Source organism: Hyperolius riggenbachi, chromosome 9 (genome assembly GCF_040937935.1).
Source record: "Hyperolius riggenbachi isolate aHypRig1 chromosome 9, aHypRig1.pri, whole genome shotgun sequence".
Lineage (NCBI taxonomy): Eukaryota > Metazoa > Chordata > Amphibia > Anura > Hyperoliidae > Hyperolius > Hyperolius riggenbachi.
In genome coordinates this window covers 244,941,242-244,958,179 of record NC_090654.1, presented here as the reverse complement: position 1 = coordinate 244,958,179, position 16,938 = coordinate 244,941,242, and the positions used below count along the sequence as shown (strand labels likewise).

The following is a 16,938-nucleotide window of genomic DNA, read 5'->3' as shown; positions in this document are numbered from 1 at the left end:
GCCCTGCAATGTGTCACCAACTCAGAAAGCAGGGCTCTGATGTAGGAGGCATTCCCTTCACACAAGCTGTCATAAATGACACAAGAAAAGTCTTCTATTGTTACTGCCTAAAAGCTGTATAGGTACCGTATATACTCGCATATAAGCCGACCCGCATATAAGCCGACCCCCCAACTTTTCCATGAAAAAACAGGGAAAAATAATTGACCCCAATATAAGCCGGGGAGTAGGAAATGCTGGATTGGTGCAGGCCGCGTAATCCCCCCAGTGTGTCCAAGTATAGCTAGTATAGTGCCCAGTATGGGTAGGTAGTGCCCCAGTATAGCTAGTATAGTGCCCAGTTTAGCTAGTATAGTGCCCAGTTTAGCCAGTATAGTGCCCAGTATAGGTAGGTAGTGCCCCAGTATAGCTAGTATAGTGCCCCAATATAGCTAGTATAGTGACCCAGTATAGCCAGTATAGTGCCCCAGTATAGCTAGTATAGTGCGCAGTATAGCTAGTATAGTGCCCCAGTATAGCTTGTATAGTGCCCCAATATAGCTAGTATAGTGCCCAGTTTAACCTAAAAGCTGTATAGGTATGTGGAATTTACAGAATGAGAGTTTATGTGATAGTTGTCCTTTGAGCATAACAAGTTTTCTTTTGTTGTCCCTCGGTTAACATTTTTTGAAACATGCTGCTGCTATCAAATTCATGATGAGTATACATTTTTCATACAAAAATAGAACAGTTTCAATGAATATGCTGTCTTTGTACTTTTTAAATCTAACTTAATTTTTTTTAATGGGCTTTTAACCTCCTTACGACCGCCTAACGCCGATCGGCAGCCGCAAGGTGGCTCCCCAGGACTGCGTAACGCCAATTGGCGTCAAGTCCTGGGGGTGGAGATTGCTGATGCCTATGAGAAGGGATCGCCCTGATTGGCAGGCGGGGGGGGGACTAATAAAAATGTAAAAAAAAAAAAAAAAGACATTTATGTAAAAAAAAACAAAAAAATAAATAAACATCACAGCAGCGATCAGAGCCCACCAACAGAGTTTTCTCAGAAAAGGGGGAGGGGGAATTAATTTGTGTGCTCAGTTGTATGGCTCTGCAGCGAACCATTAACCTTCCTGGCGGTAAGCCCAAGCTGAGCTCGGGCTATGTCACGCAGGAGTATTTCTCAGGCCCTGGTGGGCCGATTTGCGTAATTTTTTTTTTTTTGCACGCAGCTAGCACTTTGCTAGCTGCGTGAACTCACTGATCGCCGCCGCTCCCCGCCAATTCGCCACCGCTCGCCACGTTAGAGGGTGTCCCCCCCCCCCCCCCAGACCCCTGCGCAGCCTGGCCAATCAGTGCCAGGCAGTGCTGAGGGGTGGATCGGGACTTCCTCTGACGTCACGAAGTCCATGACGTGGACGCCATGGCGACGGGGGAAGCCCAAATGGAAATCCCGTTCAGAACGGGACAGAACAGGATTTCCTGACGGGCCTGATCGCCGGAGGCGATCGGAGGGGGTGGAGGAATGCCGCTGCTCAGCGGCTGTCATGTAGCTAGCACTAGGCTCGCTACATGATTTAAAAAAAAATTTGAAAAAAAAACTGCTGCGCTGCCCCCTGGTGGTTTTAATTGACCGCCAGGGAGGTTAAAGCTGCAGAGCACTAATTTGAAAAAAATTGCCTGGTCACTAGTGGGATGTAAGCATGTGGTTAAGCAGCATTTTATTGAGCCTTCACACCGGCAGAGGCGATGGGATTCTGGCCGGGGCTCAGGTAAGATGGTTCAAACCACACAATCCAATAGAAGAAACCACTAGTGCACATCAGTGCACTGATGTGACAAGGTAACAATTGAGAAAGGCCTCTGGAGGAAACGTTGTGCTTTTTAGTGGTTATGGTACTTTAATAATAAATCCGCTAATTTTGCATAAATCCAGGTAGAGACCCAGTCTTCCTTCTATTTGGACTTTGCGCTTCCATACCCTTGGAGGATCCGGGTGGGGACTGGTTGACTCCCTGGTGGACTGACCTTGCAGTTTGAGCAGCAAGACCACAATGTTTGTTTCAAACCACACAATCTCCAAAGTAGACTTTGTTGAATGCAAAATGCTTTTACCTGGAGCTCCTGATAAACTGTGTCGATATGAGAGATGGGGAATCTCTCCATCTCCTGGACAGGAGTTTGCAGGCTTGATTCACACAGAACTGAGATTTCTTGCTCAATAGGTAGCAGAACGTTTATAGTAACGCTCAGAGATTGCATCCTAGGTAAAAGGAAATTATTTCAGTTAGGAGATTTGGGGTATTGCAAATACATCTTGTAAAAATCTGTCAAGTTCTTGCAATTTAAATATATATCCCTCATTTACTTTAAGACCACTGATTCAGCAAGAAGACTGTATATCCAGAGTTCTCCTTTAAAGGCACCCTAAGCAGTGGGGTAAAATTAAAATTGGTACTCACCTGGGGCTTCCTCCACTCTACCGTAGGCTGCAAGGTCCCCCGACGTCCTCCTGGCTCCATTCTGCGTCCCTCTGGCGGCTCCGTTACCGACAACACTCCAGCTGAGTGTCGGGCCAAGGCTTCCTGATCCGTCACGCTCCTCGTAATCACGTCAGCTGCTACACGTTACCACGGCGGCCGGCGTGACAGCCCTGCGCATGCGCAGTTCATAGTTAGGAAACCGCGCATGCGTAGGATTGTCACGCTGGCCGCCACGATGATACGTAGCAGCCGGCGTGATGACGAGTAGCGTCACGGATCAGGAAGCCTTGGCCTGACACTCATCGGGAGTGTCGCCACTAACGGAGCCACCAGAGGGACCCAGTACAGAGCCAGGAGGACGCCCGGGGACCTCGCAGCCTACGGTGGGCTGGAGGAAGCCCCAGGTGAGTACCAATTTCAAATTTACTCCACTGCTAAGAGACATTTTAGAGAGACAATTCTGAGGTTTTAAGTGGTACATCTTGCTTGGTAGAAAAGGTCAAACAGGGCTTAGTCTCACTCACGGGCAGACTACCTGTCTGTTTTGGCCTATAAAGTATAAACAATCACAGCAGAAACATAAAACATCCTTTGATGGTAATACAGAAGGAAGCACCATGTATGGCTGGGGACATTCAAGGTTGAGCATTGGGTCTTGTCAGTCACATGCGCATGGGAGCCAATAGCAAGCTGAGAATGTGATTGACAGGCAAAACACACTCACAGCACACCCACAGGCTGACGTTCAGAAGTAACCCTTGGTAAACTGGTATATAACAGCAACTCATAGTTTACAGGGACTTCCCTTTTACTTTCTAGCTGACTGTCTTTCTATCTTAACGGACCTACGTTTGCTGTAGGTTCTCTGCTTCACGTAGCCTGGAGACTTTTTCCTAAAGGCCACACCTAGGTCAGTTGATAGGACTGACTTCTGATTGCATTGTAATGCCAATATGACGATATTCGTATTCTTGATAAGGAAGATTGCAAACAATATGCATCTGTATTCCTGACTGAAGCCAAAGAAAGTTCCTTAACTGCTTGAGGCATCTGTGGTCCACCTTGATATCTGCGGCAACTGTGTGAATGTCAAGCTACTAAGTGTAGTTCCTAGACTGCTTGTGCGAAAGGTGGTTACCTCTGGCAACCACTAAATCAATTCTTTCACATTTGTGGCCGGCTTCTTTAAAGCAGCCCTGAAGTCAACTTGTACAACCTAAACTGAGCACAGGATCCAATGGTCTCATGTTGGTCAGTGAAGCCATCCATCATGTTAAAGAATCAATAGAAACCTTAAAGGGGAGGGCTTTCTCCTAACACGTTAAAGCTTAGTACACACGTCATTTTGATTGGCCAATGACTGGCCGACATTACCACCTCCATGTAGCATGAAGGTCAACATATTTTGTAGGTAAGCTTTCACACGACACGCAAGTGGTAAAATTGGCTAATAATTGGCCAATCAAAACTGGGTGTGTGTACCAGGCTTAAAGGATACCCGAAGTGACATGTGACATGATGAGATAGACATGTGTATGTACAGTGCCTAGCACACAAATAACTATGCTATGTTCCTTTTTTTTTCTTTCTCTTCCTGAAAGAGTTAAATATCAGGTATGCAAGTGGCTGACTCAGTCCTGACTCAGACAGGAAGTGACTACAGTGTGACCCTCACTGATAAGAAATTCCAACTATAAAACCCTTTCCTAGCAGAAAATGGCTTCTGGGAACAAGAAAGAGATAAAAAGGGGAATTTCTTATCAGTGAGGGTCACACTGTAGTCACTTCCTGTCTGAGTCAGGACTGAGTCAGCCACTTGCATACCTGATATTTAACTTTTTCAGGCAGAGAAAGAAAAAAAAGGAACACAGCATAGTTATTTGTGTGCTAGGCACTGTACATACACATGTCTATCTCATCATGTCACATTTCACTTTGGGTATCCATTAAGCAATATAATTTCAACAGGGTGTAGCTCTGGATCAAAAAATAATTTTGTTATGCAGTTTTAACGGAAGGTAGTAGAGCAGTGGTTCCATCACTTTTTTCAACAAGATTTACAGTAACATGTAATGGGCCAGCATTTGATAAATGTCTTCTGACCAAAACGTCATGCAACTTGTGAGCTCTTGATAAAATATAATAAAGCAGCACAGCTGCATGAAAATCCAGGTTGAGTTGCGGGTCTATGTTCTTCTCTTGGATCATCTACATGGCTACCTTTATTTGTGAATATCTGTCTCTGTTATTTTTTCCCTCCTTTTCCTAAACACACAATTTATGCCTGTTGTAGGAGGCAATTACTAAAACTATCAATTAACATATTTTTTTCAAATGAGATAGGAATGGTTTGGGAAGTGCTGGTGTATACATTTCACGGCTTACATTTTTGTTTACCGTTATCAAAATACTTTCACACAAAACTGATGGCCAAGCTGAGCAGGGTGACGGGCCAGTAAATCCTGAGGGGAGGGGGAATCCCTTGCACTACGTCTGTGTTAACCCTGTGTGTGACTGCAGCTGCCTGTCTCTCTGACTGAGCTGTCTGCACTAGAGCAGAGGAAATGTTTCTTGTTTGTAATGGTGTGTGAAATCAGACACCACAGCTTCATATAACTCTGTAGTCTCACCCCATGCAAAGAACAGCACTTGCAGTGTAAAATTGAAGCACCTCTTCGGCAATGAATTGTTCCAATACTGCTACAACCTGTACACAACAAATTACAGCTTTTGCCTCCGATATTTAATATGAAAAGTAGGAAGATGTTTACACAGCTACTTAGACATTATTTGTACATTGTCATTTTAGAACACTTGGGTATTGATAGTGTTCCTTTAATTAAAACTTTACAATGGATTCCACCTGTATTGCTTGTAATGTTACAATGACTGGGTAGGAGGATGGGATTTGCAAATAAGCCACATTTTAAAACAACCAAATTTGTACACAAAATAGTGGGATACTATTCCCTCTGCTCCACCCGCAATGAATGTACGTTTAGACAAGACAAGACAAGACAAATAACATTTATATTGCGCTTTTCTCCTGGCGGACTCAAAGCACCAGAGCTGCAGCCACTAGGACGCGCTCTATAGGCAGTAGCAGTGTTAGGGAGACTTGCCTAAGGTATCCTACTGAATAGGTGCTGGCTTACTGAACAGGCAGAGCCAAGATTCGAACCCAGGTCTCCTGCGTCAGAGGCAGAGCCCTTAACCATTACACCATCCAGTTTACAAACACATAACCATCCCACCACTTAAGCCAACATGTTTCACCTCATATACTTTAGGGGCTTTGTCAGGGGAACATAATTAAGTGTAGTAGTAGTGCTAATCAATTAAGAATCAAAAACAATCAGGAACAATAATGTGGCCAAGGGAAACCTAAAGCCTGGTACACACTTTCAATTATGATTGGCCAATCACTGACCTATTTTACCACATCTATGTAGTTCAAGGGTCAACAGATATTGAATACTATGAGCAGATTGTGTAGGTAAACCCTCATACTACATGGAGATGTTAACATTCGTCAGTGATTGGCCAATTATAATTGAAAGTGTGTACCAGGCTTAATATGTGTACATAGTTTAATTCCTTTAGAACTGTAGAGACTTGGCTAGACAGAATATTTAGCGAATAGTTAACATTTCTTCAGTTGGAAACTTTTGCAGGACTAAACAATTTCAAAAAGTATAATTTACAAATCGTATTCTTATTCAGTGTCTAATCCACAATGAATTCTGATGCTATGATTACACGTTCTACCACAAACCTGCTTGCCAAATCCTCAGTAACAGCTTCCACTTCCCACTGAAGGGCGGACCTCCTTTCAGAAAAAGTCTTCTTCTCCTTGGTATCCATGAGTCTCTCAGCCGCAGATGATGAGGACTCAAACTGCCTCCAGCTTTCCCTCAGCTCCTCCTGTAAAAGCTGAAATGCAAATGAAAACAAACTAATACATCTTTTTCTTTCCGGTTTTTTTTTTCTACTGAGGGAATTGTAAATGTTTTGCAAATACAGTTTAATATGGAAATTTGAATTTCAGACAAGTGTAGTGGTATGAGAGGATCAAAGACAGATGTAGCGTGTGCATTTGCAAATATCTTTTACAGTCACAGAATAACAAACATGCCAGATGCAGTATCAACATTGCTGCTGTTTTGTTCTTGACCAATCCCAGACAGTCACTGATCATAAACAGAGACTGGAGTGTGATGTGAAAAGGTCTGAAGGATCTTACTGAACAGAAGAGACCTTGGCGACTATTCTTCTAAAGCTACATACTCACCACCCGACGGGTCCAGCGACATCCCATTTACAACGGTCGTTAAGCAACGCCTCATTCTGCTCACAAATTCATGTGACTACAAGACGGGCGAGAACAGGAAGTAAGCGATCATAGTACTTTGCGCTGAGTCATAAGGGATCTTAACGATCCGATCCGCTGTGTCCGACACTTAACAATGCGCGATTGCCGAGGGGGGGCAACATCGTTTAATATGCTAATGTTAAACAATGTTCCCTGAAGTTGAGTAACATCGCTGCGAATATCACCTCGTGGGTACGAGGCTTAAAAAAAAAAGGATAACTAACATCAAATTGGCTTTAAAAAGCCCAGCATTTTCAGAAGTGAGAGATGCTTGTTGGTAGCAGAACTCTCAAAGTAGAATGTATGCAGTTTGAGCAGGTGACAGACTTGCAAGGCTCCGATTGGCTGTGTCATGTCTTGCTTTAGCCCTCATAAGAAACAGAGGTCTATATGCAATTAACTTTTCTCCCGAGTTATCTCCTAGGAGATAATTTTCATCTTCTCTTTAAAATAACTTTTAAGCAATTTACAATTGAAAAAGTATCTAAAAGTTGGTGGAAACTGGTTGGTGGTACTGTCAAAATTATTTTGAGCATCTTCTCACTTGCTGGTGGTGTAAAAAGGCATTTTATGACAAGGTGTGAAAATATAACCTATATAAAGCAATTTTGCAGCTATTTTACTTCCCGAAAACCACAAAAAAATAATTCTGAATCGCTGTACAACTAGCATTAAATTCAAAAGCGCTTTAGGATCATTAGAAATTGCTGTGAAAAACACTAATTTATCACTACAAAAAGCGTTTAGTGATCACATTTTGAGTTGTGTTAGGATATGCCGTGCAGCATTGAGAGGATCACATTTCTTATTTGTCCACTTAATGTTTTTCCTTAATCCTATGAGAATGCATGAGAATGGTTGCTTTTTACACTTCACGGTCTGTAAGTTTGTTCCAGGTGAGTGACTGTCTAAGAAGTGAAACCTGAATCAAAATAACAGCTTGGGAACCTCTAGAAAGTGACAGTTCCCATACCGCTCTTCTAGTAGGTTCCTTCTGAACACAAACTGCATTTTTTGTAAGGCAAGCCATTAAAGGGAACCTTAACTGAATGGGTGGAGGGGGGGGGGGGGAGGGAGGTCCTGTGCCCTCGGAAGCCGCTCTGGAATCCTTCGGTCCCGCACTGTTACTTAGTTTCGTTTTTGACGACTCACCAGTCGGCCGGCCGCCATGCGTATTATTGGACGCATTCCCTACTGCAATTAGCGCTGTTGCGGACCACAACACGTACAAAAATACGCGTTGCCGAATATCTACGGGTGCGGAATGTATTTTTGGACGCGTTGCGGTCCACAACAGCGCTAATTGCAGTAGGGAATGCGTCCAATAATACGCATGGCGGCCAGCCGACTGGTGAGTTGTCAAAAACGAAACTAAGTGACAGCGGGGGACCGAAGGATTCCAGAGCGGCTCCGAGGGCACAGGACTGCTGCAGGGGGCTGGTAATAGCACCTGGGAACACACTCGTCTGTCAGTATTCTGTATACGTTTTCTGCACACGGGGGGGGGGGGGGGGACATCCAAGGTTTTGCATGAGGGCCCAGAGATTTCTAATTACGCCCCTGAACGGAAGGGGCACTTCTGCACATGGAAAGGGAACAGCAACATACCGTACCATGAGGTGGAGAAAGTATAAATCCAGCCGCGTACAGGAAAGTTTTATACATAGATAAGAAGCAGTAAGTGGAAGAGCCAAGAGGTGGCAGAACAGCGACCTTTACCTCCAGATCTGCAAGTCTTATCTGGAGTTCAGTGACATCCTGAGCCTCACGTGGACTCTCTGCAGCGAGATTCTCTCTGCAGCTCTGCAAGATGAGCTCCAAATCTCCATGCTGGGCTTCATACCTGATCAATGAAATAACAAACATTAGCTTTACCTGACAGCCCATGGCCATGGAGAAACAATAGCCTCTAATAATGGTCTCACACACAGGCTCTGTGTAATCTCCGGTCATCCTTATGTCAAATGGACCGAACATCATTTCAATGTGCTGCTTCAGTACTCCCATGTTTCTAAAGAAATGCTAGTTTTGCGACAACAGACTAACGCCCATATGCAATTCACTTTTTCTCCTGAGTTTGTCTCCAAGGGGATATTTTTAAAATGGTCAATAAAAAGAATTTTAAGCCACCAACTAGCAAGAAAATACTTAAAATAATTTTGATAGTGCTTTCTCACATACTTTTTAGTACTTTTCCGGTTACAAAATGCTGAAAATGTATTTTAAAAAGACGTTGAAAAATTATCTCCTAGGAGAAAACTCAGGTGAAAAAGTGAATCGCATATGGCCCTTAAAGTGGAGCTGAAGAGATTAATAAATAAAAATATAGATACATATCTCAGTAGTTGGAAGCTGGATGCTCTAACAGCTCACTAATCCAACACTGGGACCCTCCTCATCTTCTGGTCATGCTTCCGTCCTTATATGAGCGCACCTGGACTGGGCATACTTGAGTGAGCTCCCCTTGTACCTAATAGGACAAAGCCGCTCATGCATATCATTTTTCCTGCATGCACTTTTTTCAAGTGGGCATGTGCAGACCTTAGCTGAGCATGCTCAGTGCAGATGGGCTCCTGCGTGGCCACTCACAGACAGAGAAATCGCGTAATAAGGCTAACAGGTAGAAACAGACTCTGCTGGAACGGTGGGCTGTTGGAGGATCTTCCAATTCTACTACTGAGGTAAGTTTCTAACAACCCCCTTCCCCAACAGCGCTAGGCTAGCTACATGCTAAAAAAAAAAAAAAGTTTAAAAAAACCTCCGGCCGCGGGAATCATACCGCCAGGGAGGTTAAACACAAAATACAAAGAAGCACTATGCAAGCATTTTATTACAGCAAGACTATGTTGTACACTCCCAGATTTGTGTACTTACTTCTGCAACAGCGCATCAAGGCCAGAACCATTTGTCTCATTACTGTCAAGAAAACTTCCTCCGTTCTGGTGCGCACTGACAGATGCAGAAATCTGAGAGAAAGAAAAACAATTATAAATACAAATGTAAAAGTAAACGTATCTCTCGACCTGATACAGTAAGAAGGTTCAATATATCGATTAAGTAGACTTTGTTCAATGGACAATGATGAACCAATGAAATCCTACCTTTTGCATGGGAGGATTCTCATTGGTCTGTTGCAAACCAATGGGGAACCCCATGCTTCTACCAGGCTCCAACCTGTATACCAGCTATTCCCTTGCAGTGCACTAAGTGGCAATGTCAGCAGTCTAGTCGGACAGGTGGCAACGTGAACGGAGCGGATGTGAATGAAGGCGCGGATGTGCAACGGAGTGCAGCGCATCCTGAACGGATGTACTTTACCGCACCATTTTGCATCTGCTCCAGTGTGAACTGAGCCTTATTGGCAGGGCTAAATTTCTATACAATCATTTAAATGATTGATTAGAAATTATAGCTTTCCAATTGACTCCTGCATGGCCGACTTAACACTATGCTTGGAGAATGTAATAGATAAGAATTCCGCTGCACCGATCTCAGGATAAAAGTCCAATTTTTGTTGCGGCAATTGTGGACAAACAGCAATACAGCTCACGCGTATCGGAGCAGTTTAGTCATAGCGATGATAGCTATGCCTCCAGAGCCGGGACAAGGTCCTCCAGCACCCAAGGTCCTCCACACCAAAGTGCGCCCCTCCATCCCTGCCACCCGAGCCATCAAACACTGATTGCTATTAGACTAAGAGGCGCCACAGGGCCCACAACCTCCCCAACACCTTAATATCTAGTTATCTGGCTTGCAATCACTGCCATGTATCCCCTTTTATTTCTTTCTGCTTAAAACACAATTAGGAATGACAGCTGAATGAATTCTGCGCCCCCTCCTACACTGCGCCCTGAGGCTGGAGCCTCTCCAGCCTATGCCTCGGCCCAGCCCTGTATGGCTCCTTATGGCAAACTTATGGCTCCTTAGTCATAGCTATGACTAAGGAGCCATAAGTTTGCTCCGATACGCGTGAGCTGTATTCCTGTTTGTCCACAATTGCCTCAACAAAAATTAGACTTTTATCCTGAGATCGGTGCAGCGGACATCTTATCTACTGCATTTTCCTGGCTCTTTGGTGCTCCCGATCACAGTAGGTGCAGTGGTTGCAGCGACCTGTTTCTTGGATCCTATGCTTGGAAATAAGTTTCGAAGATCACTGAAGCTGCAAGAAACCAGTCAGTGATTTACAAGTTATAATTCAGATGCCAAATGAGATTTGTTTTTGAGGTTTAAGTCAGAAAAATACTACTCAAATTGTACATCTTTCTGCCATTCTTTCTCTTTGGTAGAATGCCTGTTTGAACCTAATAAACCAAAGGGGCTCCTGGCCCATCTCAGCATGGCCTCAAATACTGCATTGACCTGAAGAAACGGCACATACTTGTGAAACGCGTTGTTTAAAAAGTGTTTAATACATATTTATAGTTTTCTGTTATCCACAGTCCATCTTTGAGGTAAGCCACCACATTGTTGTTTTAAACAGTTTGTAATGAGTTGTATCTACTTTTCCCTCCTATATAAATATATAATTGTTCCTGTATATACTCAGCACCATTACCTCTATTCTCTTTACAAGACACAAACACAGAACATTTATATTGCGCTTTTCTCCTGACGGACTCAAAGCACCAGAGCTGCAGCCACTAGGATGCACTCTATAGGCAGTAGCAGCGTTAGGGAGTCTTGCCCAAGGTCTCCTACTGAATAGGTGCTGGCTTACTGAACAGGCAGAGCCGAGATTCGAACCCAGGTCGCCTGTGTCAGAGCCCTTAACCATTACACTATTACACACACCATTTACACACACCTGCTTTTCAGTTTTCAGTGGCTGATCATCAGATGTTTTCTTTCCGATGCGCAGTTTTAATCCACTGACGTAAGACTCTAGTTCATCATGGACAATCTGGGAAGGAAGAAATAAAAGCAAACATCCTAGGAACAAGTTCAAAAGATATAGAGCAAAATGTGTGGAGAAGAAGGAAGGTAAAGTGAGGAAAGGGCACAAAGTGCCAGGAGAGGGAGCAAAGTGCAAGCATAGAGAGCAAAGTATAAGGAGAGGGAGCAAAGTGCCAGGTGAGGAAGCAAAGTGCAAGCATAGAGAGCAAAGTATCAGGAGAGGGAGCAAAGTGCAAGCAGAAAGAGCAAAGTACAAGGAGAGGAGGCAAAGTGCAAGCAGAGAGAGCAAAGTACAAGGAGAGGAGGAAAAGTGCAAGGAGAGCAAAGTATGAGGAGAGGAAGAAAAGTACAAGGAGAGGAGGCAACGTGCAAGGAGAGGGAGAGGAGTGCGAGGAGAGGGAGTAAAATGCAAGGAGAGGAAGTAAAATGTGAGGAGAGGGGGAAAAGTGTGAAGAGAGGGAGCAAAGTGTGAGAAGAGGGAGCAAAGTGCAAGGAGAGGGAGAAAAGTGCGAGGAGAGGGAGCAAAGTGCAAGGAGAGGGGGAAAAGTGTGAATAGAGGGAGCAAAGTGCAAGGAGAAGGAGCAAAGCGCAAGGAGAGGGAGTAAAACGCAAGGAAAGGGGCAAAGTACGAGGAAAGCGAGCAAAGTATGAGAAGTATGAGTAGAGGGAACAAAGTGCATGTAAGGGGTGAACAGACTGAAGAGAGAAACAGGGGTGCAGCTAGGCACAGGCAAACTAAGCGGCTACTTGGGAACTCACCCACAGGAGGGGCCTGCCAAGCTGCCCTGTCAGTAACTTTTATGGCCACCGCTGTCTCCTTTGGGTACCTATACTAGGGAGTGGCTAACAATGCTGGGGGGGATGGGGGGTGCCTTGGCTACCTTTACTGGGTGGGTAGCTATCTATACTGGGGGACACCTTGGCTACCTATATAGGGGTGGCTACCTATACAGTGGGGACACCTGAGCTACCTATACTGGGGGTGGGGTGCATCTCTGGCTACCTACCTATACTGGAGGACCACCTATGTGGGAGAGGGGCCTTTGGCTACCTATTATAATGGAAGAAGGGGCCTCAAATTATGTGCCGCTTGAGGCCACAAAAACCTTACCAGCACCCCTGGAGAAAAAGTAAAGCGCAAGGAGAGGAAGAAAAGTATGAAAAGAGGGAGAAAAGTGTGATGGGAGGTCACAGCTGGCTGTAGGAGCCACAGAATGATCTGATAAGACAGCAGTAGCTGTTACAGAGTAGTTCTGGCAGTGATATGGGACATATAGACAACTGGATTCCAGCCTAGCCACGCTGGAAAGAGCACTATCCAGCTTCACTACACAAATGAGTAGCAAAAAAAAAATAAAAAATGATGCCATGAATGAAAAGAAGCAGCTTCTCACCTTCCACCTTCCGCGGAGATCAGCGCTAACTTTCTCCACTACCACCTTCTCCTTAGACGATGAAATGCTCTTCACTTGTTCTGCTGCTTTCAAGAATTTCTCAAGGTTTTGGCTGCTGAATTTGCCCAGAGTTTCCTACAAAGTCAAACAAAACCACTTTAACATTTACCTATTAACAGGCCCACTAATGGTCCAATTCTCAGTGAAGAGTCACTCGAGTGATCAGATAAATGCGATCAGAAAAAACATGTCGTAATACATCTATTATTTCACCATCAACGAACCAATGTGTACCCCCTATCCATCACAACGGATTTTTGTCAAACGATCACCGTTAGAACCATTCACACAGTTGATTTGGGACATCAGCAAGATTTATTTTCTGCCAATCCAATCGCATTTATCTGATCGCTTGGGCAATTCTTTGCTGAAAATTGCACCATCAGTAGGTGGTTTAACACAATGGGCCAGTTCCAATTAACTTTTTCTCCTAAGGTTTCTCCTAGGTCAGTGATGGCTAACCTTGGCACTCCAGCTGTGACAAAACTGCAAATCCCATCATGCTTCTGCCTCACCGAGTTATGCTTAGAGCTGTCAGATTATTGCAATGCCTCATGGGACATGTAGTTCCACCACAGCTGGAGTGCCAAGGTTAGCCATCACTGTCCTAGGTGATATTAGTGGACAAGTAGTTACAGGCAGCACCCAACCATCTAGATGCGACGTGCTATTGGTCGTTGTCCCTCTGTCTCCAGGAACAGCAAGCAGGAACTCCAAGAGAAGAGACCCAGCACCGTCTTCAAGTGTATTATAAGCTCTTTTATTTATTTAAAGCATCAAAAAGACAAAAAGGGCAAGTCTGTGCGACGTTTCGAGAGGAGACTCCTCTCTTTCTCAAGCTGACAAGCCCTCTGAATACATGAAACACAATCAGCCTTAAATAGACCATTTTGATTGGCTCCCTAGTGGAGCAAGGACTATTTAAGGCTGATTGTGTTTCATGTATTCAGAGGGCTTGTCAGCTTGAGAAAGAGAGGAGTCTCCTCTCGAAACGTCACACAGACTTGCCCTTTTTGTCTTTTTGATGCTTTAAATAAATAAAAGAGCTTATAATACACTTGAAGACGGTGCTGGGTCTCTTCTCTTGGAGTGTCCTAGGTGATATTTAACATCTTATAAATAAAGAAGATATTTAAAATACATTTGATGATACTTTTTCACCTACTTTTTGGTACTTTTTCAATGGCAGAAGGCTAAAAAGTAATTTTAAACAGAAGATGAAAATTATCTCCTAGGAAAAAAACGTAGGTGAAAAGGTGAATTGGATCTGGCCCTGTGTGTGCTGCTCTGTAGTTTAAGCAATCAATGCATAGTGCACTGGCTAGCTTTCTTTTACAGTTAATTTTACAAATTGTAGGCCTTCACATATGCTGGAATCTGGAAGCACCTCTTCTCCAGTGCCAATGAGTACAGTGACAAGCACAAAAAATGTTCTGCGGGGACAGTGGCGTAACTACGTTCAGCCTCCCAGCGAAACTTTCATATCCCCCCACCCAATGTTCACACCCCTTCCCTTGCCTCACCTTGGTGCCCCTTATGGCCTTGGGGTCCATCTCACAAGGGTCACAAAACTAAATGTCACTTCATGTCTGCGCAGTAGAGAAGGCCCAATCGGGCTCGGCTATCTCTGCCACGCGCAGCGGTGTAGATAGTTGTTACTGTTTATTTCTTGGGGGCTGACAGCACTGGAACAGAGGGACGGGGAAGCCTCATTAGGATCCAGAGGCTTCACCTCCCAAAATAAATTTACATTTTTAATTGAAAAGTCAAAGGTTTTTCTTAAAAAAACAAAAAAAAAACACCCACACGTAACCTTAAAGTGAACCTCCAGACTAAAAATCTACACAGCAGCACTGAAAGACTTGGTGTTTCTTTAACAGTTTCACAGCATCAGAACTTTGTTTTTCTTATCAAAGCCTAATTTTTAGCTGCACAGAAGCTAAGCTCCGCCCCATCAAAGAAAACTTTTCTCCTGATGCAGTGCAAAGCATGATGGGATTACTGATGTTGTTGTTCTTAATGCTTAGCAACTGGGAGGGGTGATCAGGACACACGACAGTTGGAACTGTGTCTCATGCTCCCCGTCACCTCCATTCAACCAAAAAGATGGCTGCCCTCATGAAATTACAAACATTTACCTGTTCTTTTAAAACAGGGTGGGTAAGAGATTATATTACCTATTTATTTTAATTAACATAACTAATGTAACTTAATGACAGTATGTTTGTTTAGGCTGAAGTTCCTCTTTAACTGCTCCCAATACCACTCCCTCTGCAAAACAGCCGATATTTGCGCTGCTTGTGAACAAAAAATATTGTGAGCTGTGGAATTTTAAGCGCTGCCATGGGCACTATAGCTAGAGGCCCCCGCTATGTAAACTGTGGCTACAAATAGTGGGCACAAGCTTCTGTTTAGCTGTTATTCAAAATTGTGACAATGGAAAGAAGGAACTGCTGTTTTCTCCACAAAGTGGTCTTTTCACTTTAGGCAATAAAATACACATTACAGACATTTACTACACATTTCCTTTAACATCTTAAAAAATCCTGTTTTCTCCTTGGCTTTGTGCATGTAATGCGCTTGTTGAAATGTAGGCAGTTCTTTAATGCAGTTAAGATATCACCTCTAAACCCAGCTTGGAATTCATTCTAAGATCATAAATACTAGTAAAACAGAAAAGATGGAGGGACTGCAGTAACTGACCTCATACTGTGATATGAACTCCTCAGGGTTCACTCGCTGTGCCAGCAGAGTCATGGCACTTGTTATATAGGCTTCCAAGTCAAGCTTTGACCTCTCAAAATTCTTTTTAATGTCTTCTTCAAGTAAAGGCTGCTCTGGAGGGTGCAGAACAAACCCTAACCGCGACACCAACTCCTGAAAGAGAAAACCTCAACTGTCACTATCAATAAAGACTGCAAGAGACTCGGAGACTTATCTATCAAAGTATTTGTAATGGTTCATCTGGTTGCTGCTGACTGCGCCAGATGTGAGCCCATCTGCGACATATTTATCAAATAAACAAAAAAAGGGACAACCGAGAGCCCAATATAGTGTAGTATGCACTGGTAAATAAAGGTGTGTGGAAAGAGTATGTGCAGTATACTCACAAGGCAGGGTTACTGCATAGGCAACCACTGTGGAGGCAGGTGGGGAGATTAAACCTGCCCCCACTCAGCATTCTCCGTAGATCAAGGAAAAAAGGGGTAACACCCCTCCTCCACGGGTGGATATGTATAACGTAGTATGGATACAGGCGGTGGACTTACCTCCTCCGGGCAGACACAAGAAAACGCCAATCAATTTTCAGCAAAACAATTAACTTACATACTCCACTAAAAAGTATTTTAATGGAGCATGTAACTTAATTGTTTTGCTGAAAATTAATCGGCAATTTCTTGCATCTGCCCGGAGGAGGCAAGTCCACCACTAACTCCTCATTTTTAAACATTTGAGATCTTTTTATTCTTCTGGCGCCTCTGTATCCATACTATGTATTTATCATTATACTTGCAACATATTTTAATTAAATTAGAAAATGTTCAAAGAGAAACAAGTGTAAACTCCCTTCCTTTTAGCAGTCTGCAGGCTGTTTCCAAGGTGAAAAAAATGAGATAAAGAATTATATTTATCCTCCTACTCCCAAAAAAGACTTTTGCAAGTATCCCAGGGATTTCTTGTATATTTAAACATTCACAAAGTAGGTTGAATGTTTTACTGTCTCTAATCAGTGGCAGCCTATTAAGTGTCCCAG

At 43.7% G+C, this 16,938-nt stretch overlaps 1 protein-coding gene across 7 annotated transcripts in view; it reads right to left on the bottom strand.

Moving 5' to 3' along the window:
* The window catches only part of SYNE2 (spectrin repeat containing nuclear envelope protein 2), a 573,116-nt gene that overhangs the window by 392,827 nt on the left and 163,351 nt on the right, over positions 1 to 16,938 (bottom strand). For all 7 annotated transcript variants that reach the window (XM_068254236.1, XM_068254237.1, XM_068254238.1 and 4 more), the window contains 7 exons: positions 15,888 to 16,061; positions 13,125 to 13,259; positions 11,642 to 11,737; positions 9,709 to 9,800; positions 8,554 to 8,677; positions 6,238 to 6,395; positions 2,095 to 2,242 (listed from right to left, as the gene is read on the bottom strand). In XM_068254236.1, the coding sequence (XP_068110337.1) occupies positions 2,095 to 2,242; positions 6,238 to 6,395; positions 8,554 to 8,677; positions 9,709 to 9,800; positions 11,642 to 11,737; positions 13,125 to 13,259; positions 15,888 to 16,061 (927 nt within the window). The remainder of the gene's footprint in view (positions 1 to 2,094; positions 2,243 to 6,237; positions 6,396 to 8,553; positions 8,678 to 9,708; positions 9,801 to 11,641; positions 11,738 to 13,124; positions 13,260 to 15,887; positions 16,062 to 16,938) is intronic.